The 27,890-nt window shown below is 43.4% G+C and overlaps 1 protein-coding gene across 3 annotated transcripts in view; it reads right to left on the bottom strand.

Moving 5' to 3' along the window:
* Positions 1-27,890, bottom strand: part of LOC114249778 (anoctamin-4) — a 47,338-nt gene that overhangs the window by 6,710 nt on the left and 12,738 nt on the right. Inside the window, exons 2-25 of one of the 3 annotated variants that reach the window (XM_028183476.2) lie at positions 23,963-24,238; positions 20,804-20,925; positions 19,262-19,411; positions 18,443-18,472; positions 17,196-17,360; positions 15,666-15,776; positions 14,726-14,860; positions 13,713-13,889; positions 13,282-13,433; positions 11,804-11,906; positions 11,266-11,373; positions 10,301-10,506; positions 9,456-9,622; positions 8,470-8,546; positions 7,887-8,027; positions 7,117-7,281; positions 6,453-6,596; positions 5,251-5,420; positions 4,197-4,336; positions 3,464-3,623; positions 2,086-2,131; positions 1,492-1,597; positions 1,227-1,402; positions 795-975 (exon numbers count right to left, since the gene is read on the bottom strand). In XM_028183476.2, the coding sequence (XP_028039277.2) occupies positions 795-975; positions 1,227-1,402; positions 1,492-1,597; positions 2,086-2,131; positions 3,464-3,623; positions 4,197-4,336; positions 5,251-5,420; positions 6,453-6,596; positions 7,117-7,281; positions 7,887-8,027; positions 8,470-8,546; positions 9,456-9,622; positions 10,301-10,506; positions 11,266-11,373; positions 11,804-11,906; positions 13,282-13,433; positions 13,713-13,889; positions 14,726-14,860; positions 15,666-15,776; positions 17,196-17,360; positions 18,443-18,472; positions 19,262-19,411; positions 20,804-20,925; positions 23,963-24,230 (3,400 nt within the window). In that variant the 5' untranslated portion in view covers positions 24,231-24,238. The remainder of the gene's footprint in view (positions 1-794; positions 976-1,226; positions 1,403-1,491; positions 1,598-2,085; positions 2,132-3,463; positions 3,624-4,196; positions 4,337-5,250; positions 5,421-6,452; positions 6,597-7,116; positions 7,282-7,886; positions 8,028-8,469; positions 8,547-9,455; positions 9,623-10,300; positions 10,507-11,265; positions 11,374-11,803; positions 11,907-13,281; positions 13,434-13,712; positions 13,890-14,725; positions 14,861-15,665; positions 15,777-17,195; positions 17,361-18,442; positions 18,473-19,261; positions 19,412-20,803; positions 20,926-23,962; positions 24,239-27,890) is intronic. The other 2 variants (XM_028183479.2, XM_089737288.1) reach the window with 2 other exon arrangements.

Here is a 27,890-nt window from a genome sequence, read left to right on the forward strand (position 1 = left end):
TGGCTCTGTAACAATCGGTTTAGTACCGCTATTCAATAACAGCCGGCGATATTGTTTGCTCTGTAACGATCAGGTTAGTACCGCTATTCAATATAGTAATAGTCGAAGAATCATTGAGATGGAATAGGATAGTTTTATGATGCAAATAAAAAATACTGAGTTTCTCGCCGGATGTTTTCAGTGGCTCGCGATTTTTTATTTATTGCTTATGTGGGTGGACGTGCTCACAGCCCACCTGGTGTTAAGTGGTTACTGGAGCCCATAGACATCTATAACGTAAATGCGCCACCCGCCTTGAGATATAAGTTCTAAGGTCTCAGTATACTTACAACGGCTGCCCCACCCTTCAAACCGAAACGCATTACTGCCTCACGGCAGTAATAGGCAGAGCGGTGGTACCTACCCGCGCGGACTCACAAAAGGTCCTACCGCCAGTGATTACGCAAATTATAATTTTGCGGGTTTGATTTTTAAAACACCATGTTATTCCTTCACCGTGGAAGTTAATCGTGAACATTTGTTAAGTACGTATTTCATTAGAAAAATCGGTACCCGCCTGCGGGATTCGAACACCGGTGCATCGCTACATACGAATACACCGGACGTCTTATTCTTTGGTGGTAGAATCTGCGAAGCACTTCTCTTGTTAGGTCCAGTGGTATCAACTCTTTCAGGTTGAGCCCCGTGGGATCACATACCAATTATTTCCTAGCTGGAATAATCTTTTGGATTGCCAACGCATAGGTAGAGAAAAAAAGTACTACTAAAATATATAAGTATAAGATATAAGTCACCTCCGCTGCTCTCGCTTTTCTGCGTGATCAGCTGTCTGTATTCGGTAGACAATCTTCTTCTGCCGTGCTCATATTTCGCTTCCTTAGCTAGCAGCGCTTCCCTTTGCATCTGTATCCGCAGTTCGCTCGGCAAGTCCGGTATAAACAGCTGCATTAGGCCCGTTAGACCGAATACAACATGCTGGAAAATGAATGTTAAGGTATTCAGATCAAATCAAATCTAAACTAAAATTTCGATTTTATATTGAACTTAAATCGTCGCGCGAATCTTGTTGTCATAACGTCACGGGACACCTGCGCGTTCAGGAATTTCGATCGGGTCCGATGACGCCCGAGCGACCCGATATTCCAATGTTGCACACTACAAAGCCAAAAGATGGCGTTAAACTAAAACGAGTACGTACTGTACCCTGATCAATAGATGGCGCTTACCTCGAATACGACGACGAAGGCCAGTCTTGCCGCGAACACGTGCCAGTAGTGCGGAGACAGACCGTAGGGGTCTGCGTGGTCTGGAGGGTTTCGGTACCCGCGGTACGCACATACCGGGGGGTCAACTTCGTTCTCGTCAGCCCCCCAGTCTTCCCGGTAATCTGATGTGTTGAACACTGCGAAAATATTATTGTTGATGTTGATATTAAAGGAGATTTTAAAATTTAGTAGTAAACTTCACAGACGGCAATAGCTTATTACTTACGAGACAACGAATGGTCTATGTATCCTGCTAGGGTGTTGTCCGGGGAATACACGTATTTGTAGACCATACGCGGAATGAAATCACTTGTGTACGCTATCACGAACGCCTATTGAGGAAAGTATCATAATCAATCATGTGTTGTTTTTATTTTCGTGCATTTTATTCACTTGAACACGTCAAGGTCAATATAGGTTTCGTGACTTCTCAATCGTGACAACTCTTAGATATCTTACGAAATTAAAATTAAAATTACGATTAATAAATCACGCATTTATTATTCATATACGAGATACGTTGGAAAGTAATGTGAGGATAATACAAGCGTCAGATTTGACAGTAAAATCACATTTGTCTCTATGCCTTGCGAAGACCTTTGGAGGCAGTGGCTTGGCTCTGCTTCTGGCATTGCTGACGTCATGGGTGACGATAACCACTCACCATCAGGCTGTATGCTCATCAGCTTACAAGGGCAATGATGAAAAAAAGAAGGAGACCGAAGAAAACCTTTACAAAATTGATCAGAACACTTTGCGGTGAGAGCTATAAAGCAGGTAAGATCCTTTTCGTCCCGACAAACAACTTCAATTGACTCACATTTGAGACGACCGCCGCATACGTTATCCCACGCAATATCCCGTACCTGAAATATATGATCATCAGTTTGGCCCTATGCTCTGTCTCGTCTAAAAAACCTCAAGTGAAGCTGCTTTCAGACTACGCTATAGTATGCCATATAGTATAGCAGCGTATACCTAGCCGATAATATATAGTAAAATGTGAACGTGTCCATAAGAATATATGGTGCGCGATATTGTTGTGCTGTGAGCTATATGCTATATGCTATTATGTTATAGTGTAGTCTGAAAGCTTAATGATTTACTTGTTGTTTATCAACTGATAAGGACGAGCACACAACATATTTGAAATAACTTAAATTAACATGATAGAATGACAAATTATATATACATAATATGTATACAAATATTCAATGTCTACATAGTTTCTGATAAAAGATCGACGGAAGATAAAGAGCGGACGGTTAGCGCGGTATGGACATGTGATGCGTAGAGAGAAGACGAAAGTGACTAGGAGATGTATAGAAATGTTAGTGCAAGGTAGTGAGGGAAGAGGTCGACCGAAGAAGACATGGATGGAGTGTGTAAATGACGATATGAGAGAGAGAGAGGAGTGAGATTTGAGATGACGGCTGATAGAAGAGAATGGAAGAGAAAAAAAATTTGCTGTGCCGACCCCACCTAGTGAGATAAGGTGAAGAAAAAAAGTCACATTTAGATTTAGTTTTTTCTTGATAAATAAATAAATACTTCAATACTTGTTTATCTGTGAATATTTTATACTAGGTACTCATATAAAACTAAATCTAAATGTGTTTTTTATCAGAAACCATGTAAGGTAAAAGGTAGGAACAACATTTGAGTCTATTAAAAAGTGTCCGCCGAAAGGGAGCCAATGATGGCGCCACTGTAGCAAGTGGAAAGATTTTAAAAACAGCACCATAAACTACCACACTCCATTCCAACCAAGTACACTTCGCTCTATTTAAAACTGCTATATTCATTTAATTTCCACTTCCTACACTATTTCGGTGAGTCTTCCAACGACAACTTGCTATTTACAGGTAGACACTTTTTCAAATCGTCGCCTACTTAGACAAACATATTATATCTTTTGCATAGAAGGGTGGATGAGCTCACGGTCCAACCTGATGTTAAGTGGTCACCGGAGCGCATAGACATCTACAACGTATATGCCGCCACCCACCTTGAGATATGAGTTCTAAGGTCTCAGTAAAGTTACAACGGCTGCCCCACCCTTCAAACCGAAACGCATTACTGCTTCTCGGCCGAAATAGGCAGGGTGGTGGTCCCTACCCGTGCGGACTCACAAGAGGAGGAGTTTTACTAGTGAACTATATTGTGCTGTCTGTTTATATGCACGTGTGATTCCTCACCAGGCTCCGATGTCCTCAACCCTCTCCGCTAGAGGTCGCCTCGCCTGCGTCACCATTTTGTATGCGTCCAGTCTAATCTCGGCTATGTTGTTGAGCAATGCGAACAGTGGAGCTAGCGGGAAGGCAGCCACAAATAACGTCACGAAACCGTATTGGAGGACTGCAAATAGTAATTACTTATACGTAGGAATTGGGGGCCAGGAGGTCGAGCCTCATAGGGTTGCCCGCGCCTAGGAGGCATGTGGGGTATGCATCTTGACGGTTTGCAGATTTTTTTTCACCACGGCCTAACTGGTGTTAAGTGGTCACCGGAGACCATGGATATCTAAACCGCGTAAATGCCGCCATCCACTTAAAATACATGAGTTTAAGCTCTCAGTTTTAATGGTACCGAAACTGACCACCTGTATATATTCCCGTGGATGTCGTGAGGAGACTAATGGATTCACTGGAGAATGGACAGCATTGTACACTGAGTATTGTTACAGCGCAATGTATTATAAACCCCTATTGATGGGTAACACAATCCTACCCTACAAAGAAGGAAATTTGTATGTTTTCACTTATCTCAATGCACTGTAAGAAATTGCCAAGTCGATAGGACCTCATATGTTCGTCATCTTGTCAACGTCACAACAGACACTTACAGTTATGTCTAAAGCTCCAACTGAATCTCCGAAGTTCTTAACGAACCATATCAATCGTATTGATGTATCAATAAAATTCCACTCACTCATTTCTAGGTATTCATCGAACAAGGCCAGCCTCCCTGGGTCCTGGAGGTGGTAGTCCTGTTCCCACGCCATGTGCGGCTTGCTGGGGTCCCTGGTCACGGCCCGGTGCGAGCGACGACGCCACCAATTGTGGAACTTGCTGGAGGGGATTCAGAGAGTGAAGTGTTCATACGTCTTATCAGCCCATAGACGTCCACTGCTGGACATAGGCCTCCCCCAAGCCTCGCCACAAAGACCGATCCTGCGCTGCCTGCATCCAGCGGATCTCCGCGAACCTCAATAGATCGTCGGTCCATCTTGTGGGAGGCCTGCCCCCGCTGCCTTTGTCTATACGCTGCTTAGTTATTTTGGGTGAAGGAAGATTAATTGTAGTGAGGTCGCGATAGGCCGATTCAGTTTGAGACATGAGGTCTCAGTCCAGATTGTGTTGTATAACCACATGCTACATTAAATAGACGAAATATAAAGAGGATAACCGGTTAATAGAAGACAAAAGGCTGCAATTTCTTAAGTCTGGTCAAAACTTGATCGACTTTGCTTTTTTTTTATTGCTTAGATGGGTGGACGAGCTCACAGTGCACCTGGTTGATAAGTGGTTACTGGAGCCCATAGACACCTACAACGTAAATGCACCACCCACCTTAAGATATAAGTTCTAAGGTCTCAGTATAGTAGCGTATATATTTTTATTTTTTTTTATGATTGAAGCTTTACGGGTAGCCCGGAGGCCTTTCCAGTTTCACCAGGACAGGTGAGCGAGCAAAGGCTCAGCCAGAAGGGGTGGGATTTGCTAACAGCTGCCCGAGCGCCTCCGAAGGAAACATAACAACTCAAGAGCAGCTGCTTCGCGAATGAATCTACTACCGGATCGGAATCGCGACCCGCTGAGAAGATCCGGCGAGAAAATCAGCGGGCTGATGCATGGATTAGGTGCAAATGCTTGTGACTTCTTCACTTTATTTAAGTATCTGTCAGTTTGTGTTTGTGTGTGTGTGTGTGTGTGTGTGTGTGTGTGTATTTGCTGGGACGATCACAGAACACTCACATACTTACGGGAATCCCAGTTCCAAGAAGTTGTTGAAGAATTGCTTCCCAATCATAATGATAGCTAGCTGTATGCACAGCTCGGAGAGACAGCCGGCCGGATCGCAGATGTCGCCTTTTAGCTTGAAGAACTCCGACTTCCTGGCCTGGTCGTCTCCGGGGTAGTCGTAGAAACGACCCTAGAACGTTGGCCTTTGAATTTGGGGAAGCCACCCCCGAGAAGCAGTTACGCGTTTCGGCTTGAAGGGTAGGGCAGCCGTTGTACTATAGAACTGAGATGCAGAACTCATGTCTCAAGGTGGGTGGGGCGTTATTGATGTCCATGGACTTCGTTAATCACTTAATATCAAGTGGCCCGTAAGATCGTTCACTTGTTTAAGGGATAGAAAGGTAGAAGGTAAAAGTATTAAGGATAAAGGTTGGACAGTTATGCTAATAGATTAGGTTCACATACGCGTTCACATTATATTGCCATAAGTCTTGGCTTCAAAATGGCATATCCACGTTAACTCGTAGCCGTAGCCATCATAGAACATAAAATATTTTAAGGATTCCTGAATCGCGCTAACGAAATTTTCAAGATAACTTGGCATATGTACAAGTTACGAATCGAAACATTCGGTATGTCGGTCTCTGACTTGGTGTTAAATCTCCCCTATGATTAGGAAACTAAAAGCTTACGTTTTAAATAAATTGATACCGCCTACTCCATATGGCGCCTACCATACTATGATTTCTATGTCTCTTTCCTATAAACTTAACTAGTGTTAGCCTAACAATCGAAATTGGGCCTTAATCTCTGATGCCTCAAAGCTGAGATTAGAGATGACCCTACATTTTTTTATTGCTTAGACGGGTGGACGAGCTCACAGCCCACCTGGTGTTAAGTGGTTGCTAGAGCCCATAGATATCTCCAGCGTAAATGCGCCACCCTACGAATAAATAATAAAAAATATTATTTATTCGTAGGCGCCACCTACCTTGAGATATAAGGTCTCAAGTATAGTTACAACGGCACCCTTCAAAACGAAACGCATTACTGCTTCACGGCAGAAATAGGCAGGGTGGTGGTACCTACCTGCGCGGACTCACAAGAGGTCCTACCACCAGTAAATCGTAGTTAGTGATACAACTGATAAAGTAATGGATCGTGTATATTTTATTAACATACAATTCTAGTTAAGTTTGTGACAACGAAAATATTAACTCACCTTAAAGAACGCAATGTAAATCAAAGAAGAATAAAAGTTCATGAACTCAAAGAAAAATATTTTGAAGGTGTACGAGTCTTCGTATTCCGTTTGGGTGCGAGGGTTCTCCATGTTCGTCAGGTAGACCGCCACCTTGGCGTATATCTGTAAGAGGATGAAGGTTCACCTCACGACCTCAAAGTTATCGGTGTCAGGAACTGCAAGGAGAAATCCCTGAACAAAACAGCCTGGAGAGATATACTGGAACAGGCTAAGGCCTACCCTGGGCTGTTAGGCCTAAGATGATGATGATGAAGGTTCAGACAGGACCAACTATTTTTACGGGTGGTAGGATGTCTTGTGCGACCACACGGGTAGGTACCACCACCCTGTCTATTTCTGCCGTGATGCGTTTCGGTTTAAAGAATGGGGCAGCCGTTGTACTGTACTGAGACCTTAATATCTCAAGGTGGGTGGCGGCATTTACTTTGTAGGTGCCTATGGTCTCTGTTAACACCAGGTGGGTCGTGGGCTCGTCCACCCATCTAAGCAATATATGTTGAGGCTTCGACCTCAACCTGATTGAACTCTAGTGGATGTCCTGACAGACAAAATTAAATAAATACAGTGTAAGTCATCTTGATACTGGTACTCTGAAATTCTTACGCAGGCGAATTTTACGTACCCTGGTCAGAATCATGATGATGATTAAATTGATCAGGGCTGCTGTCATGGCGGTGAAGATCTTTGCGTGCCGCTGTATGAAGAACCCCGAGCCACCGTAGATGACTGACACCATGGAGATCCTGTAGATGATGGTCCCGAGGACCGCTCCCATCACGATCGCGATCTGTGCCAAAGATTCCACAACACGATCCTTTCAATCTATAAATTTTCTATTTAATTTCTAGGTTTTTTCTACTTTGATAGACCTATTAGAATATACAGACACACCTACCGTATCTTTTTGGGAATTCGATATGAAAGCTTTTGTTTTTTGTCTTTTTTTATTGCCCTTGTAGGCAGACGAGCATACAGCCCAACTGATGGTGAGTGATTACCGTCTTTCATCGACGTCAGCAATGCCAAGCTGCTGCCTACCGCTTAATACTCTCAACAAGCTTCATTTGAAGAAGGACATGTCATAGCGCTCGGGAAACACCGTGGAGGGGATCTCATTCCATAGCCGGATGGTACGTGGCAAAAAGCATCTCTGGAAACGCACTGCGGATGAACGCAGTGGCTCCAGTATAGATAAACTCTATTTGATTAAGAGGTGTACAAGTAAACTATGGGCTTCGTAAATTGGGTGTTTGGATGTAAGCGATATACCCTTTCTCCTTCTCTCTCTATACCCTTTTCCTTTCTCTGTCTAACTCGCCCTCTTTCTCTCTCTCTGAACAGCTTAGACCATGTCCCTGTCATAGTTCTTGTGAGCACCAAAAAATCCTTTACCATAAACAAAACTGCGCTGCTCGTCGCGATGTATCTCATGGTCTTCTGCCAGACTGGTAGATAAGGCTCCTTCTCCCTGGTCACAGGGTTGGTGCGGAATGTCTTCGCTGAGGTTTCGAACTCTGGCCGAGGGTCCTCGTCCTGGATTAAGCGGGTCATGCATTGTACACTTTTGCGAAAGTCTGAAGGGTCAGAACTCACGATCCACGTGACATATGAGGGTGCATTTTCGATGCGTAATAGGACAGAAATGAAAATAGTTTGAGGAATACCCATAGGGGATGATTAGTCTATGAATAATATCATCAATGTCATCAATAATATCAATGTTGTTGTTGTTTGACTGACTCTGTGGTACAGTAGCTAGCGGTCCTGATTGATGCATAACAGGGGTTCGATTCCCGCATCGGGCAAACATTCTTGTGATGAACAGGTTTGTTTGCTCTGTATCTGGGTGTTTATTATCTATATATGAATTTAAACGTATATAAGTATGTATGTGTGTCAGTCTCTGATACCCATTACAAATCCTAATTTGCGTCCCTTGATTTGTTACCGGTTATTAAAGTCGAAACAAACGTACATAGTCGACGCCACCCAAGTCCCACTCCCATCTCAGCACGGACTGCTTCCTCTTCCAGAGCTCCAGAAATGTTGTGGCTAAATAATACATAAGCGAATACAATAAATGCTATTTTTAATCCATCTAGTAGGCTTTTTATTACTGTTATGCCGGTAAGAGTAACGCCATCTATCGCCGAATAGTCACACGAATATCGAAGGATCTAGTAGCACCTACAGCGCTCGAGAAGAACAACGCCATCTATTGTCAGATAGCGGAAACACAATACTAGAGATGTGTGGAATATTCTCGATAATTCTAGGGATGTGGTGTCGGCTATAAAAGCATTGCAGAGATGGCATGCAGCAGTCCATCAGAACTACTCCAAGCGAAACAGCGAACGGATCATCTGAAGGGAAGCTGAAGAAGCGAATTGAGCAATTTAAAGTGTTCTAAGTGTTGAATACAGTTTTTAGTTGTACTTTGGTGGAATTTTATTTATTTCGAACCCCAGCGCGTAAAATTATTAATGTAGCCAGGTGACCACTTAAGCCGTCTGGTGGGAATTAGTTATCATCGTCCATGGACATCAGCAAAACTAGAGGCACAGCCTAGCCGCATACTGTAGACGATTCTTCTAAAAGATGGTTATTCTTCATCATCGTTCCCTCACTGCTGAGGATCGCGACCACATGTGAGTTTCCTCCACCGTGTTCGATCATGGGTGGCATGGACCGCATGGTATAGACTACCAACCACTTCCTTAACCAGATTTGACCATCTGACTGGTGTTCTGCCCAGACGTTTATAGGCGCTTTCAAAATATCGTCGAATTTACGACTTTTTCTTTTTTATTGCCCTTGGGGGCAGGCGAGCATACCACTGGCAGCGGCCTGACTGTGCTTCTGGCATTGCTGCGGTTCATAAGCCACGATAACCACTAACCGTCACGTGGGCTGTAAGCTCATCTGCTTAAAAGAGAAGGTATATTTAAAAATAAAACTCACCCCAAAAAGACATGAATATCGCGAAGAACACTGTCGCTGGATTATCGAAGAGGTAAGTGAGTTTGGCGAACAGACACGAATCGGCCAGGGTCTGATATTTGCAGGCCTTGTCACACAGAGGGCACAGCGTGGTGTTCCCAGGGCCCTTGAGGTCACATATCTCCTGACTGAAAAGGGAATTACTAGTCAAAAGCAAAATAAAGCAGAAGAAAACGCTTTGCTGACAGTTTAAACGGCGGACTGGTGTTATGCAACGCTTATTTGACTATAGATTATGGACGATGGTATACGTGATCATGACGCCACAGTGCCATCGAGTGCATTCGACAGAAAGTATGTGAATAACCAATTCATCCGAGTATTACACCAACTTTTCCTACCCTACACCTAATCAAGCTTTATCGGCCCGATAGACACTTTTTTTTATCACTTAGGTGGGTGGACGAGCTCACAGCCCACCTGGTGTTAAGCCATCTACAGCGTAAATGCGCCACCCATCTTGAGATCTAAGTTCTAAGGTCTCCGTATAGTTACAACGGCTACCCCACCCTTCAAACCGAAACGTATCTTCTCAATGGGTCGCGATTTCGATCTGGTGGTAGAACCAGCGAAGCACTGCTCTATTAAGGCAGATGGTGATAATCCTCTCAGGTTGAGCCCCGTGAATTTTTACTGGTGGTAGGACCTCTTGTAAGTCCCCGCGGGTAGGTACCACCGCCCTACCTACTTCTGCCGTGAAGCAGTAATGCGTTTCGGCTTGAAGGGCGTGGCAGCCGTGGTCCAATTGAGATGTGTAAATGTAGACTGTGACGTTGTTGTTAATCCACATACCCAACAAAGATTACCTAGGAATGTTATCACCAGATTCCATGCTGGCCAGTCCGTACAGAAAGCACAGCGTCCCGACAATGGCCGGAGCGTACAGCATCTTCGTGTAGAACCCCAACCAGCAGAAGTACAGGCCAATTTTGTCCCCGAAATATCTTCGGACCAGCCAGAGGGGCTGCTTCTTGAACCATTTCGAGGGTCTGGCCCATTCTAAGTACAGCAACTGAAAGATGAAACTATTAAAGGAAAAGCATTTGCTAAGCTTTGCCGTTTGCCGACTGATGTTTTGTGAACCGACAGTGTAGACGCGTGAACATGGAGCATTGACCCTGTGTTGATTTCCTAATACATTGCGTGCAGTTTAGTTAATGTCTACCGTCGCTCATACAAGTCAATCATTGCGTGGACATTTTTTTAATTACTTAGATGCTTTAACGTAAATGTCGCCACCTACCCTGCCCCATCCTTCAAAGCGAAACACGCATTACTGCTTCACGGCAGAAATAGGTAGGGCGGTGGTACCTGCCCGTGCGGACTCACTAGAGGTCCTACTACCAGTAATTAAGCAAATTATAATTTTGCGGGTTGAATTTTTATTACACGATGTTATTCCTTTACCGTGGAAGTCAAAATTCATATTCACATATTCGAGAAGTTATAAAACTGTTTTTTATTCGTACACAAGTGAGCGACCTCACGGTAATGCGAATGCTGTCAACAACTTGAGCTCGAAGCGTTAATCATATTTTACAACGATTGCTCCACCCTTCAAATTTCAGATTTACTTCGAATATCAGATTCGACCACACAATTAAAACGACCTCAAGTGTCAAGGTATGTGACGAGGTCATGTTGCGATGCCTATGGGCCTAACTTAAGTGAGCCGCGAGATCGTTCACCTGTGCTAGAAAGAGAGAAAAGGCGCTTTGTAGAGTTCCTTTTATGACGCAGATTCGACCTTTGATAGGTGCATGAGACTCACTCTTCGATCGGTGACCGTACCGTCGGCCGAGTCAGTGTCGTACCTCCCCTCGTGGAGGGGGAAGCATCCTAGATATGTCCCGTCGTTCAGTAGCCTCCGTATGCCCATCTGGAAAGTATACAAGGTCGTTCAGAAACAGAAAGGAACTTGGAACATCTGATGGCCGCCTTCCTCGTGCACTCATGTTCATGTGATGATGAGTCATTTACTGACGCTTTTATCTGATCAGTCCATCACATAGGCGATCTACCTCGTGGCGTGGTACCCTCAACCTTTTCTTGGACCACAAGTCGCTCAACAGCCTCGACGACATACGTCACCAAAAAGGTGAGGATACGAGATTATACCAAAGATAATAAACGCTGCTTGATACCGAGTTCTCGAAGCATAGACACCCAAATCTATAGACATAGAATATATGTCGCCAGCCATAAGGTCTAAGTCTTAATTTTATGGTACAACCAAGGCTGTCTAGCCCTAAGCCGAGACCAACCAAACCTACTCTTGACTAAAATCTTTACCACCAATACACCCTCACCTTAGTTTCAGTATTGTCATATCTAACTCTTAATAATATCTGCATCACCAATAGACTTCTCTGTGCCGGCGAGAACTGGGTGTGACGGTCTTTCACCAGAAACCTGGAACAGATCACAAGGGTCATAATGAGCGTCATGACGCGTACTTCTTCAAACGAAGTATTCCTACGTTGTGACGAAGACTATACGCGCTAAGGAACCGTCACCGCGTCGGTGTTAAGGTAAATGCTGCTTTTTACTTCTACACGTTTGGTTGAGACAATGACGTGATATCCATGGGCTCTGCTAGCTACTTATTATTAGGAGATTCATGAGCCCTGCTATCTATACCAATAAAAACCGAAAATTATGACGTGATAGCAATATATTTTGGCTCCGTAACCTTTCTAGCTAAGCCGGGTGGAGAGAACAAGCTATGGCTCGGCCGGAGAGAGTTTGCTAACAGCTCAGAATTAACTGCTGAGGGTGTAATTACCACCAGATTGCGAACCGCTGAGATCCGCCGGGAAATTAAAGAGGATGATGCTATGGGCTAAATGTCACTATTTGACGAGTATGACGATTTCTTTGGTTGCTGCTAGCGGTAGTACTGTTACTCTGGTAAGAGTAACGCCATCTATCGCCGAATAGTCGAACGAATATCGAAGGATCTAGTAGCATCTAGAACGCTCGAGAATTACAAGTCATCTATTGTCAGATAGCGGAAACACACAATACTAGACTTTTGTGGAATATTCTCGATGATTCTAGGGATTTCGTCTCAACTATAAAAGCGTTGCAGAGATGGCACGCAGTCAGTTAGTAATCGGAACTATTGGAAGCGAAACAGCGAACGAATCACCTGAAGCGAAGCGGAAGAAGCGGATTGAGAATATTTAAGTGTTCTAAGTGCTAATACAGTTTTAAGTTGTACTTTGGTGGAACATTTATTTAGCAGTACTATCAGCTAGCAACAGTATAGAGAGAAGACCAAAAGGATCTATCAGGACCTGTCTACGGCGTCGACGCCTGGTGCGTGAACTGCATCATTAATTTTGTTAGCAGCGACCATGTTAAGGGATGTCCCGAAGTATTGTTCCAATGCTGTCTTATGTAGTTACAGAAAGGTCCGAGATTGCAAATGCTAGCAAAGTCCTTTAAGCTAAGCCCCGTTGAACTCACGTGGTGAAGTTACCATAACCCCTCGAGGTTACTGGTTACTAGTGGTAGGACCTCTTGAGAGTCCGCGCGGGTAGGTACCACCATTCTGCCTATTTCTGCCGTGAAGCAGTAATGCGTTTCGGTTTGAAGGGTGGGACAGCCATTGTAATTATACTTCAGACCTTAGAACTTATATCTCAAGGTGGGTGGCGCATTTACGTTATAGATGTCTATGGACTCCAGTAACCACTTAACACCAGGTGGGCTGTGAGCTCGTCCACCCATCTAAGCAATAAAAAAAAGTTTCTAACTAAAGTTAGGAAACATTCATACATACTGTTCTTCTCTCCTAACGCATTTGTTTTCTGTGGCCGCGTAGAAGGAAGGTTCAGGCTCGATCCTACTGTGCTCGTACTCGTAAATCTGTTTCCATATCCGACGCCATTTTGAATACCATTTTTTGTCTCGCTCTACTTGCTTCTCGTCGCTCTAACGAAAGATATGGATATTGATGGACTGTGTTTACAAGGATACGATTGCTTGTAATAATTGTATTTGATCGGTTCTATTGATGGGCCGGTTTTGAGAGACCAATTAATATATACCAAGTGTTGATGGGCGAGTCGGAGCAACCGTTCTGCCTATTTCAGCCGCTAAGGCATTCTGCGTTCTGGTTTGTGAAGTGGCACAGCCTCTGTACCAAACTGATTCTTCATCATCTCCCAAGTTCTCCAATTCAGATTGACTTCTATATAAGGACAAACTCACCCAAGCTCGGACAGATATTGATATGAACCTCTTAGTCGGTAGCTTCATGCCAATAACTTCGGCCAGTCTCATCTCGGTCTTCCACGGTATGTGGATCTTCAAGAACCAGGTCTTCTCGTCGAAAGACAGGCATTTGTTCTCCAGCTCCAGTTCTAAGCCTTCCTTAATTAAATTTTCCTGTAAAAGTTCTTCGGTTACAGTCGGAGATGTTGGAATGGCACTTGCGACTGGTACATTGAAATGACTAACTGTGTTTACGAAGTTCTCAGGAGAACAGAAAACCGGCTTTGTTTTATTGGATAAGGGCGACCGAATGACCTACCTGAATTAAGTGGCAACCGGTCCCATCCACCTTGAGGCACGAGTTCTAAATCACAGTTCTACATACATTACAACGGCTTAACCTTTAAACCGGGCACAGATTACTGCTTCGAGGCAAAAATGGACCGGGTTGTCGTAATTATATCACTAGTAGAAATAGGTAATAATCAGTTGATTATTTTATATTTTACTAAATTATTAGATGACGCTAATAGATTCTGTTCAATGGTAAGAGCAGTAAAATGCGCACTTTGCTATTCTTCTTTCTCTCTCTCTCTCTCTCTCTCTCTCTCTCTCTCTCTCTCTTTCTCTCGCTCTCTCTACTCTAAAACTTCTTCTTCTTGTCTTTATCCTACTATGTGGAGTCAGCGAGGCATGTTCCCTTTTGTAGTTTCTTTCCATTTTCCATACAGGTCATCACCATGCGTGATGATACTCTCTACATATATCTCTCTCGCACAGTCCATCCAAGCATTTTTAGAACATCACCTTACATTACACCTCACTATAGTGGTGTTAGATTGAATTTTGAAGCAGACAAAACATCGGACCTAATGACTCGGGATGAGGGTAATGTCCTTACATTAGATCCTTACATTATCCTCATCCCGACCGTCTAACGCAACCACGAAGCAGGTATCGCTTCGAAAGACAGGTATGGCTTTGCCCTTTGCACCTAGGAAATACATTACATGGAATGTTCTTCTGTAATCTCGTTTCTTCGCCTCAGCTTCCGTCATAACACCGTAGTCTTCCTCCTCGTAAGCCAAAACCATGTCTATTCGTCGTCTGCCGTCGCGAAACATCAAAGACTCCGGTTCTAATCCCTGGAAACAATTGAGTACTTATTATATTAGAAAAATTGCTTGATACGGATGCACGACGGTGTCTAAGACTACGTATCACGTTTTCAATTGAGCGTTCCGTCTTAATAGTGTAGCGGTAGCCATCACAGAATACTGATGGTAGGACCTCTTGTGAGTCCGCACGGGTAGGTACCACCGCCCTGCCTATTTCTGCCGTGAAGCAGTAATGCGCTTCGGTTCGAAGGGTGGGTAGCCGTTGTAACTATACCGAGGCCTTAGAACTCGTATCTCAAGGTTGTTTATGCATTTACGTTGTAGATGTCTATGAGCTCCAGTAATCACTTAATACCCAATAATACCCGCTCGGTGCAAGATCTTCCCTTTGTCGTTTACCTACAAACAGTACCTCTTAGATATATATTCATCTCTTTCCTAAACCAAGTCTAGGGTCTTGTTAGCGAACCGCGAGGCAAGCGAGGGAGGGAGAGGCTTACTCAACCTTGTTTCGCAGTTACGGTGGTAAACAATGTATTAAAAAGCGGATCTTACATCATAATTGTCTACCGTGTTATTAGAAATATCCATGAGTAATACAGAGAACGATATAGGCGGCCGTACATCTGGACATGGACTGTGTTTTTGAAATAAACAATTTTAATTTACATTTAATTACGCTATCGTAATATTCAGAGAGCACTGTTGCTAATTCTCTATTCACTAGTCGACTTAAGACACGCACGAGATGGGGTCGTTAAGTTAAGCCGACAACGCACAACCCAAGTATGAGTCATTCCTATTCTTTTAGTGTTGTAGTTCCAATACTCACTTCAGGGCTTGTTTCGCCAAGGCTTTCGTCTTTTTCCTTCGGGTTTCTCGGGAGCGAGTGCTTCCTGTCAGGTTTGTTCGGGCTCTCCGGGGCCTGGTCCTCCGGCTTGGACTGAAACGTGAAGAAACCATTTAATCAACGATAGGAAGCGGCTTGGCTCTGCCCCTGGCTTTGCTGACGTCCATGAGCGACGGTAACCACTCACCATCAGGTGGGCCGTATGCTCGTCTGCCTATACGGCAATAAAAAAAAAGTTAGTGTCTTTTAAAACGTTTTCATTGGCTCGTCCTGTAATTATATATCTGTGTAACGGAATCTTTGAACGTCATTTTCACTGACTTCAAGATGTCACATGAAGTTGCTAACATTTGCTCACTTGGTAATATAAAATCACATAGCCGTTGATGGTACAAGAATTTTATTTTTTTAACCTGAATAAAAGGCTTATTATTATTATATTATAACCTGATACTCAGCTGCAGCCGAGGATGACCAAGATAATGAGGAATTTTAATGTTCAGTTCGTCTTTTACTACAAGATCACGTCATTTCGGATCCTTCCAATCCACTAACGGTGCATTTAGGTTCCTCAAGCACAAGTCATCGTTCTCGTCGAACCCGTCACTTCCGAGGAAGGGCTCGGCGAGTAAATTAACCTACAGACACAGCCCACTGAGTTTCTCGCCTGATCTTCTCAGTGGGTCGCGTTTCCGATCCGGTGGTAGATTCTGCGTAGCACTGCTCTTGCTACGGTTAGTGTTAGCGATGTTGCGAGCTCACCTATTTGTTAGGGTTACGCTGAAAGGTTCTCTCAAGGCCATAAGCTTAGGTAGGGATTTTTTTTACGACATTCCCATTCCAAGAGGCAAGGGACGGTCTTGATAATTAATATCTTACATCAAATTTTTGGGGTCTCTTACTCATTTATTACCTGCGTGAGTAAGGTCTGGTTATGTTGGTCACCGGAGCCACATTGAGACCTGAGGTTAAAGTCTTATTAATATAACACCAAGGCTGGCCCGCCCTGTCAAGTGGTACGATATGAATGTACGAGCTTTAAGCCAAAGACACTTTTTCATTTACATAGAGCACTTTACCTCTGCCCTACATAATAACGTTGTTTTCAGTGGTAACATCAAAAATGGCCTAAGAAAGAAAGAGGGTAGACAGATTTTTCTGCTCTCGCAAAGACGGAATTTCGGTACCTGATTAAAACTAAGCATCGTATGAAAGAAGGATTACTGGTGGCCCGGAGGCCAGTTTCACCAGGACAGGTTAGCGAGCATAGACTCAGCCAAGCGGGGTGGGATTTGTTAACAGCTGCCCGAGCGCCTCCGAAGGATATCTAACAGCTGCTTCGCGAATGCATTTACTACCGGATCGGAATCTCGACCCGGTGAGAAGATCCGGCGAGAAACTCAGCGGGCTGATGTATGGATTAGGAGTGCGGTATTAAGCATAGCATTGAGGAACCCGTTAATAAATAGTTTCTAAAATGTGGTTACGAAGGTTTAAATCAGAATTTCGCACCTGGAAACTGGGAAGGGGTGTACCGGGTAATGCGGCAGCGTCCTTGGTCTTATTAACGAGCCCCCCCGCTGCCGAAGTGAGGTTTCTGACGTAGCGCCACCCGCGCGGCTTCCTTTCGTCGGAGCTGTCCGAATGGATGGATCTGATGTCTTCTCGGAGGTGGATCTGTCGGGACGGTACTGTTTGATTCTCGTTATTGTTCCCTGCGGGTCTAGTTAGCGCCTATAGTAAAATTTCACAGTACTTCACGACCCTGCATTTTTTTTATAAACTCATCACTTTGAGCATGTTATCTAACTACTCTATAATTTATTTTTTTCACAGGATACAACCGCCGGATCCCCACTCGCGCGGCAGGTGGGGTATGTGGGTGTTGAACCTCACTAAAAACTCCTGCCACTAACAACCGGCGCCCTACATCGGACCGGGCCGGATCCCAGTCGGGGCTATTGAGACGGCGGGACAGGGTTGACGCAGAGCACATTACATCCATCCCGGCGTCCCATAGACGCTGGACCGGCGGCCGCCAGCGTCACGACCACCGGCTTCCTCGGTAACTACTCTACAATAACCGAATTTTAGCTTATGTTTTATCAACTTCAAAACCTTAGATTCACTTGAAATCAAGCGAAAGGCTCAATTAGTGACGCATGCTAATGAATTAAGCAAGCGCCCACGCATCCAAATACTTTTACGTTCGGATAAAAACCGCCCTCCTTCGCAAGGCTGTCGTATAAAAATACGCTATTATACCAAGCTGAACCAATAATTTAAACTAATCACTGCATTCTGATAGTGACACTGGTGGTAAGATCTCTTGTGAGTCCGCACGGGTAGGTACCACCACCTTGCCTATTTCTGCCGTGAAGCAGTAATGCGTTTCGGTTTGAAAGGTGAGCCAGCCGTTGTAACCATACTGAGACCTTAGAACTCATATCTAAAGGCGGGTGACTGCATTTACGTTGTGGATATCTATGGGCTACGGTAGCCATTTACCACCAGGTGGGCAGTGATCTCGTCAATCCAATTTAAAAAAGTGCAATTAAAAAAAATGGTAAACTTAGAATACTATTCTATTAGTGATGTCGATATAACAGGGATATTATATCGACATCAGTCCTTGGCGCGTTTGCAAACTATTTAGTTAAGGACGTCTAGAAGTCTGTCAAACGCGTTCAAAGATTCCGTCACATCAGATTACAGGAAGAGCATATAGTAGAAGGGGACGTTCACAAACAGACATGTACCTTGTTATCTTCCGTTTCAATGGGTATGCTCTGTAAAACATATGTTGTGTAAAATAGAGGAAATGATACTTCAAATCATACGAAAATGGTACTACACTAATAACACAATTATTCACCCAAGCAATATTTAGGCTATGAACGATTTTAACTAGTCGATTAAGTTTGATGTGTATACTCGTCATGGAGAAGTGCCAGAATTTTAATCAGTCAATTGAGTTTGACGTATATACTCGACACTGAGAAGTGCCAGGATTTTAAGCAGTCAATTAAAGTTTTGACGTGTATACTCGTCACGGATAAGTGCCAGGATTTTAACCAGTCAATTAAGTTTGACGTGTATACATGACAACACGAGAGGAAGTGTGAAAGTAGCCCCGGTAAGCAACAAAATAAAGAGCGAATGGTTAGCGTGGTGTGGACATGTGATGCGTAGAGAGAAGATGCATATGACTAGGAGATGTATGGAAATGGTAGTGCAAGGTATAGGGGGAAAAGGTCGACCGAAGAAGAGATGGATGGAGTGTGTGAATGACGATATGAGAGAGAGAAGAATGAGTGTTGAGATGACGGCTGATAGAATAGAATGGAAGAGAAAAATTTGTTGTGCCGACCCCACCTAGTGGGATAAGGTGGAGAAAAAGAAGAGTGTTTACACGATACGGAGAGGTGCCAGGATTTTAACCAGTCAATTAAGTTTGACGTGTAAACTCGTCATGGGAAAGTGCCAGGAAATCCGCTTCTCGGAGTCTATTGAAGACCACACAAATTTTTCACACTCGTCCACAAAGCTCTCGGCAAATAAGACCGATATGCGCTTACCTTGTTAGCAGGGCTTTCCATGATGTCTGCCAGAGAGGTTCCAAACGCCGACTCCGGGGCGAGCGAGTCAGTTGATTTCCACATTGTTCTGGCGTGCATCGGAGTACCTGGTAGGGCCGACTCGTGGCTCCTACGGCGAGGATCTGAAGCCTGTATACCGAATCGAGTTTTATATATTGCCTAGATGGATAGTGTACAGTGGTTCTATGATACTAAGATGAAAGAATGCTTGGAGTTTCGTGGATCTTCATCGTGATACTTCAAGAACGCGGGATCAGTAGCTTTCTTTAGACAAGTTTCACAGCAAGAAAACCAGTTCGTATTATGTCTCTTCGTGCAAGTAAAGGAGGACGGTACAAGTTGGCGCGTCAAGTGGAGGTGGGTTTGTGGAGATGGGTGTGGTGGTGGTACTGAGGTGTAGTGACAAAATCAGGATTAAAGTGGAAAATTCCTTAAATTAGTGCAGCAGAATTGACAGCAGGGATAGATCGTGGGGCATCGGAAGATGCGTCAAGTCTATGCCCTTCAATACCACATAGCGCCCAATTTGTCAAGTGTGAATCGAATAAAAATTAAAGTCTGAATTATATTGTTTAACAAACCAAAATAGCGAGAATGGTAGTACCTAATCTTGGAGACTTTTAATACGCCCTACCAAAGTAAATGCCGCTTGGAAATGCATTATGGTACAAAGAGAACACTGCTGTCCATTGTCTGGTGAATCCCTAAGTAGCCTCAAGTCGTCCACGTGAAGGGATGAGGGTGCTATATAAGGCTGTGCTATCTTCAAATCGACAGATACCACCGTGAGATCAAAATCTGTTTAATTGTAATTACAATTTAGATTTCGATATTAATATGTCTATATGCGCTTTGCATTATATAAAACAGGTGAGATCTTTTATTCATCTACAGAAAAAAACTGTTCTAGGTCATACACAATTACATGAGCATAGATTCTTTAACACATTCTAATTGATCCATCAGATCCAATGACTCTTGTATTAGATGCCTTCAGCTCTAACACTGGGAGCAGGCTTAGGGACCCCGTAACCGTACCCGTGGAAATCTGCAAAGAGTTCGACGTGCAACCTAATTCATGCATCAGCCCGGAGAGTTTCTCGCCGGATCTTCTTAGCTGGTCGCGATTACGATCTGGTAGTAGATTCATTCACGAAGCAGTTTGCTCTCGAGTTGTTAGGTCTCCTTTGGAGGCGTTCGGGCAGCTGTTAGCAAAGCCCTCATGGCTGCGTGTTTGATTGCCCACCTGCCTTGGTGAAACTGGAAAGGCTTCTGGGCCACCAGGAATGACTCATTCATAAAAAAAAATGCTTTAGTGATAGTAGGGTTAATTGAAAGAATGTGTTTCCCGAGCGCTATGACATGTCCTTCTTCAAGCGAGGCTTGTGGAGAGTATTAAGCGGTAGGCAGCAGCTTGGCTCTGCCCCTGGCATTGCTGAAGTCCATGGGCGACGGTAACCCCTCACCATCAGGTGGGCCGTATAATCTTCTGCCAACAAGGGCAATAAAAAAAAATATTACCTCGTCCATTGCGCTGTCTGATAGACTCAATTCAGTTCTGGTCGTAGACGTGGAGCTGGCGAGGTCATTCCACGCGTTCTGATTGGTCACGTTGGCCGTGGGAGGCTCCGAGCTAGTGCCGTCTGTAACACAGCGCAATGGAGATTGAATAAAATAAATAATAGTTTAAAAAAACTAACAAAATACGCTTTTATACAAAATTCAACCAAAAAATATAAGAAAATAAATTTGAATTAAAAATAGTGTAAGAAAAAATGATTTTATTGTAAAAAAAAGCGTGGGGTGCATGGTATCAGTAGTTATAAATATTTTATGAACAGATATGAGTAGAAGGGTTATTTTGATTATATCCTGAAAAGCACCCCAAGCTTTTTTACAATAAGATCATTTTTTCTTACACTATTTTTAATTCAAATTTATTTTCTTATATTTTCTATTATATATCTATATATTCTATTTTTTACTTGGATTTTCTATAAAAGCGTATTGTTAGTTTTTTTAAACTATTATTTATTTTTTAGTCGAATTTCAATTTTTTCAATTTTTTTTATATTGAGTTGTCATCGGTACTTAATAAGTACATCAAATTACGAGTTAAACCGACGTTTTGAAGGGGGTCAAAATCATGTTCAAAGATTCCGTTACGTCTGAAGCTAATAAACGCGTATTAAAATTTCCGATTTATTGTAAAATTTTCTTAGCTCGTGAAGTTAAATTAGATTTATAATTTACTAAATATAAATAATGAAAAAAATATAATTTACAAAAATTCAGGTCTGGTCAAACACATACAGGTATTCGCCCACGGACTCTCGGGCTATAAGTAAAATTCCAGTATTGGCGCGGATCTTTTTCCGGTGCCTGGGAGCGGCTTTAAGTTTAAATTCGGCCCTGTCTATTTATGTATATATTTAAACGTATATGTAGTGATACTCATAGCACTTTCTTCTTCTTCTTCTTCTTTCTGGTCGTTCCCTCAATGCTGAGGATCGTGACTGTATGTCAATCTTCTCCACTCGGTCCGGTTCTGCGCCATATGTACCGCTCCCCATATCTGGCCTCCAGTCACCTCCTTGAGTTGGTCAACGCATCTAGCTGGCGCTCTTCCTCTAGCGCGCTTCCCCTCCATCTGTCCGAGAATTGTGAGTTTCTCCAGGCTGTGCAATGAGGATCGCATTATGTGCCCAAAGAAACTCCGGATCCTTTCCTGGCACATAGTCAGCAGGCGCTTGGTGACCTTCAACTCTTCGAGGATGGAGACATTGGTTCTCATAGCTGTCCAAGGAATGCGTTCTCATAGCACAGAGAATCGCAATTTGGGGCCGTGCGCTATTTGTTCCCACTCATTATTATTATGTAACAGGTTTTTCCAGATTTTACTAAAAGCTAAAACTGTTTTTCTCATTTCATGATTTCGGACGTCACGACTACTTTCCAGTTCGCGAGCTTTTTTAATTTTTTTTATTGCTAACCTGGTGTTAAGTGGTTACTGGAGCCCATAGACATCTACAACGTAAATGCGCCCCCCCCCCCTTGAGATACCAGTTCTAAGGTCTTAAGTATTGTTACAACGGCTGCCTTACCCTTCAAACTGTAACGCATTACTGCTACAAGGTAGAAATAGGCAGGGTGCTGGTACCTACCTGTGCGGACTCACAAGAGGTCCTACCACCAGTCATGGCGGGTGGGCGGGCTCATGGACGACGCATTCATTAGTAAATCATTGTTACTTACCTATTAGTAATATTATTTATTAACATTAAATAAACCCGATATCAAATACACGAAGAAATATAAAATATCCGTATTGAAGCCAGTTAAATAATAGACATTTAAAACCACTATGCGATCATTAAATATAATTTTATTATTGTCAAACTTAATTACTAGCTAAATACCGTGCCCTTCAATTATGGTAAGACGACCCACATATTTAATTAGAATAACATATCATCTACCTTGATTCGTTGTAGGGGTCCTTCAAAATAAATGTGACGTGTGTGATAGTTTCACAATGTAGACGTTCTTTGACATAGTTATAAATCTTCAAATAATTGGATTATATTATTGTGCAAGGAAGCGAAATAATCTTGTCAAATTTACCAACTGCTCATTATGTAATTGAGTTATTTGTTTCTGATAAAAATATCCCCTCACATATAATTAACTAAGTTTCTCGCCGGATCGTCTCAGTGGGTCACGTTTCCGATCCGGTAGTGGATTCAGCGAAGCATTGCTCTTGTTAGGGCTGGTGTTAGCAAATTCGCCAGGTTAGAGCCCCGTGAGCTTACCTACTCCTTCAATGAATATAGTATGACCCCTCGAGGTCACTAGAATAGGTAGGGAAATACACTTATACAAAACGGTCGGTTAATTCGCATTGAGAGAGGCAGCTATACCAGTGTTAGGATCCCGCAGACTGGCACACATTGTTCTAACGCAATGCGTTTCAAGGCAAACTTAAGAATAGTTCACAAACGTCTTCCGTGGTGAAATAATTAAACCTTTTATACTTGTTGTCTCCTCGTTCAAACTGGTACTCCTAAAAACATATATAAGGTACCGCCAACCCGTGCGGTGAATTTGGGTACGTAATGGCCAATAAACGCCAATTGGTGATTGCCGTATGTTGGAGTAATATTCAGAGAACACTAGTGCCCATATTCTGGCGAGTCTCTTAGTCGACTTTGACGACATCCAAGGGAAGAGACAGGGTTGGGGTATTTGCAAATGTTGGGAGCTTACTGTGGATGTTTTATTGCTTATTTGGGTGGATGAACTCACGGCCCACCTAATGTTAAGCGGTTGCAGGAGCCCAATGTAAATCAACAAATCACATTTACAATGTAAATGCCGCCACCTACCTTGAGATATGAGCTCTAAAGTCTTAGCAGCTTTTACAGTACAACGGCTACCCTTCATAACGAATCGCATTACTGCTTCACGGCAGAAATACGCAGGTTGGTGGTACCTACCCGTGCAGATTCAGAAGACATCCTACCACCAGTAAAAGGACTGAGGAGGACTTAAGGATATTTTCACGTCCTACCCACCAAGTGAATTCCATTGCACTCTATCATCAGACGTCCAAATTTAAAACTAGGGTAAAGTAGGGGGCTCCCGCTGTCGATACTATAACCAGACAAACAAAGCACAAACCTGCCCTAAGACTTTCCTTATTGGATCTGCCTCCATCGTCGCTGTTACGTCTCGACGACGCTTCGCTGTGACTCAGCCTCTCCGTTTCAAAGGTAATCCGATCCAGCACGGAACGCTGGTCCAACGTTTGGCCAACGAGATGGCTGACTTTCTCCAGACCATGGCCGAGTTTGTCTAAATGCTGCAGCGTGATGCGGGGTGCGCGCTCGTTCAGTCGTGACCCGACTTTCTTTATTGGCGCTTCGCTTGGTGATTTCGTGTTTTCCATTTTGTCTCCTGTAGAACAAACACACAAAAACGTAATTATTTGAACGCTTTCATTTCGCTTGACCTTTTTTATGTCTATGGTTAAGTCGCCCGGTGCGCAATCGTATCAAGCGATGCAGCGATGTTCGAATCCCGCAGGCGGGTACCAATTTTTCTAATGAAATACGTGCTTGATAATTATTCACGACGGCCTTCCACGGTGAAGGAATAACGTCGTGTAATAAAAATGAAACCCGCAAAAATTTTGTTTGATTCATTACTGGTGGTAGAACGACTTGTGGGTCCGCATGGGTAGGCACCACCGCCCTGCCTGTTTCTGCCGTGAAGCAGTAATGCTTTTCGGTTTGAAGAGCGGGGCAACCGTTGTGCTGTGAAAACTGAGATCTTAGAACTCATGTCTCAAGGTGGATTGGTGGTGGTGGCATTTACGTCATAGGTATCTATGGACTCCGTTAACCACTAAAAGACAGGTGAACCACGAACCAGACCTCCCATCTAGGCAATAACCTCAAAAATTTGCCGACCTACGTTAATACAATTATGTTATTGCTTCTGACTAATATCCTGGTAGGATCAACAGGATTAAGAACAATGGAGAACTCTACTCCGGTCCCGAAATCTGTTTAACATCGGGTGATCCGTGATGCAGTCTCCTCGGTTAACAAAAAATAACTTCAACCTATGTTATAGCTTGCAGCTTAGCGAATAGCAATGTGCTCGTTGAGAAACTGTCGACAATCCAAGTTTCGCGTGAAGGCAGTGAGGTCCAGCGATAACAACTGACTATAATGAGGGTAGACAGATATGTGGGCTCCTAATATCCCGCAGTCTTTAGTCTACCCGTGATCCGTTTACCGTCTACCCGTCTACTCGCAAGAAATATCGAAAACTAGTGAAGTGTGAAAATCGAAAAACCTGGTAGATAATAGCGTTTTTTGGGGAGTACTTAAAGCAGGTAGCTGCTTGGCTCTTCCCATGGTATTGTTGAAGTCAAGCGACAGTAATCACTCACCATCAGGTGGACCATAGGCTCGTCTGCCTAAAAGGGCAAAAGAAAGGTTAAAACAAATATGTCTTGAATTCCCCCGGTGAAGGTCAAGGGGCGATCTGAGGGGGTAGAGGCCGCACGGCACGTTACCAGCACTCTAGCGCGCTGCCGAGGAGTAAATAGAGCGACCGGTTGGCGGGGTATCGCGTTCCGACCCGGCAGGCTGGTTCTGGTCCAGCGGGGTATTCTGGGACACCAGCGGCACCATCTGGGCGGCCTGATGGGCTGCCGTATCGAGATGGCCGACGTTTCAGAGCCTTCGATTCGCATCGAAGGCTCCGTCGGCTGGGCGTCCTTGGGGTGAGCTGCGCCGTCTGGTTGTAGTGTTGACCGCGGTAACTCCCCTACCTCATCCGGGTTCTGACCTCGGAGGGGATCGGACGTCGGGTTTAAGAGTGCAGGGGAGTCGTTTAGTGGGTGGACCCTAAAATCCTTGGGCCCGCCGTTTGCTCACAAGACTATGCAGATCGTTGAGTCTCACATACCCCGCGCGCCCCTTATGCGCGGGGACCTCGTAGGAGGTTAGGTACCCAACCCGAAAAAAATAAAAAAGTCTTGAATTGATAGACGAAGACGTGTCCGTGTTGGAAGACCTTTAAAACAATGTTACGGATCGATAAATCGTTTGTATCTTAAAAAGCATTTTACAAGACCCGACACGTTTTGAATTACTTTTCGCAGGGACCGCCAAATTAATCGTTAGTCGGAGTGCTAGTTAAATTCTAAATAAAGATTTTTCCGTTTTGATTATTAATGTCATATTATTCAATTTGTTTTTTCCTAAGCGAATGGCCTTGAGAAGCCATTTCAGCGTAACCCTAACTAGTAGGTGAGCTCGCGGGGCTCAAACCTGATCACGTTGCTAGCACGAATCCTAGCAAGAGCATTACTTCGCGGAATCTACCACCGGATCGGAAACGCGACCCACTGAGAAGATCCGGCGAGAAACTCAGTGGGCTATTATTAATTAATTTTCTCGTCACGCCCACACTACTACTCGCGCAATACTATCGATTTCTGTTTCAATATGAATCGATTGTTTCCGTGTAGGACTGCCAACGAATTTCTTACAGCAAAGATTTGTTGTTAGAAATTGAAAAGTATCTTACTGGTGGTAGGACCATACCAGGATAGGTACCACCGCCCTGCCTATTGCTGCCGTGAAGCAGTAATGCGTTTCGATTTGAAGGGTGGGGCAGCCGTTGTAACTATATTGAGACCTTAGAACTAATATCTCAAGGTGGGTGGCGCATTTACGTTGTAGATGTCTATGGGCTCCAGTAACCACTTGACACCAGGTGGGCTGTGAGCTCGTCCACCCATCTAAACAATAATAATAAAGAAGGATATTAATAAAATTATGTTTAAATTTTATATCACTGAGCGTCCACTATATACAATATACTATATACGTCAATATATACACATGTGTAAAAGTTGATCCATACTGCTTGCTAAAGAAATCAAAAGACGAACTTCGACGACAATTCGTAATTTTTTTTGGAAAATCATAATAATATGAGAACGCGTTATTTTGCAAATGCAAATACATATACTTTTAGAATCGCTTTGGACAGTATTGGCGGGGACAATTCAGGATTCACGGTCGACAGTCTGATAGCAATGACATAGTGAATGGCATTTAAATCACTTGTTTCTTGGTGACAAGTTACGTGGGTAAGAGTAACGCCATCTATCATCGAATAGCAGAAACGAATATCAAAAGAACTAGTCAAATCGAGAACGCTCGAGAAGTGTAACGCCATTTATTATCAAATAGGGGAAACACAATCGAAACGACTGGTCTTATCGAGAGTGTTCTCGATAATTCTAGGAATGTCGTATCGACTTTAAAAGCCTTGCAGAGATGACACGAAGGCAGTTAGTGATCGGAACTAATCGAAGCGAAGCGAAGCGGAAGAAGTGAATTACGGACTGTAAGGTGTTCTTTAAGTGTTCCAAGCTTTTAATAGAGTTTTAATTCGTATTTCGGAGAAAGTTTTATACATCCCGAACCCCAGCGCGTAATAATAATAATAATGGTAAAAAAATATCTGTTTCTTATTTAACTAGTGGTGCATTTATATCAAGCGATTACTGTGGTCCACAGACATCACAACGTAAATGCCAACTTCAGATATGAGTTCGAAGTCTCAATCATACAACAGCTTTTCCATCACACGCCCTATCACCATTATTTATAACTTTAAACGCAAAAAATACCTAATTCGATATTTTGAATACAAAAAACACGTTTTAATTTTTCGTGGGAATCATTTAATTTCACAATCTCCGACATTTGAATTAAGTTTTTGTGGTCATTGCGATAATTAATTACTTATACAAATCTATACTAATATTATAAAGCTGAAGAGTTTGTTTGTTTGAACGCGCGAATCTCAGGAACTACTGGTCCGATTTGAAATATTGTTTCAGTGTCAGATAGCTCATTTATTGAGGAAGGCTATAGGCTTATATATATTATTATATAACATCACGCTAAGACCAATACAAGCGGAGCACCAATAAAGAATGTTTCAAAATCGGGGTTTTTTTCCCTTTTGAGAGCTTCTGCTGCGTGCGCTGCAGAAACGGTTAAAGTTTCGCTAAAAT

The sequence above is a fragment of the Bombyx mandarina genome, chromosome 23 (genome assembly GCF_030267445.1).
Source record: "Bombyx mandarina strain Sakado chromosome 23, ASM3026744v2".
Taxonomy (NCBI): Eukaryota; Metazoa; Arthropoda; class Insecta; order Lepidoptera; family Bombycidae; genus Bombyx; species Bombyx mandarina.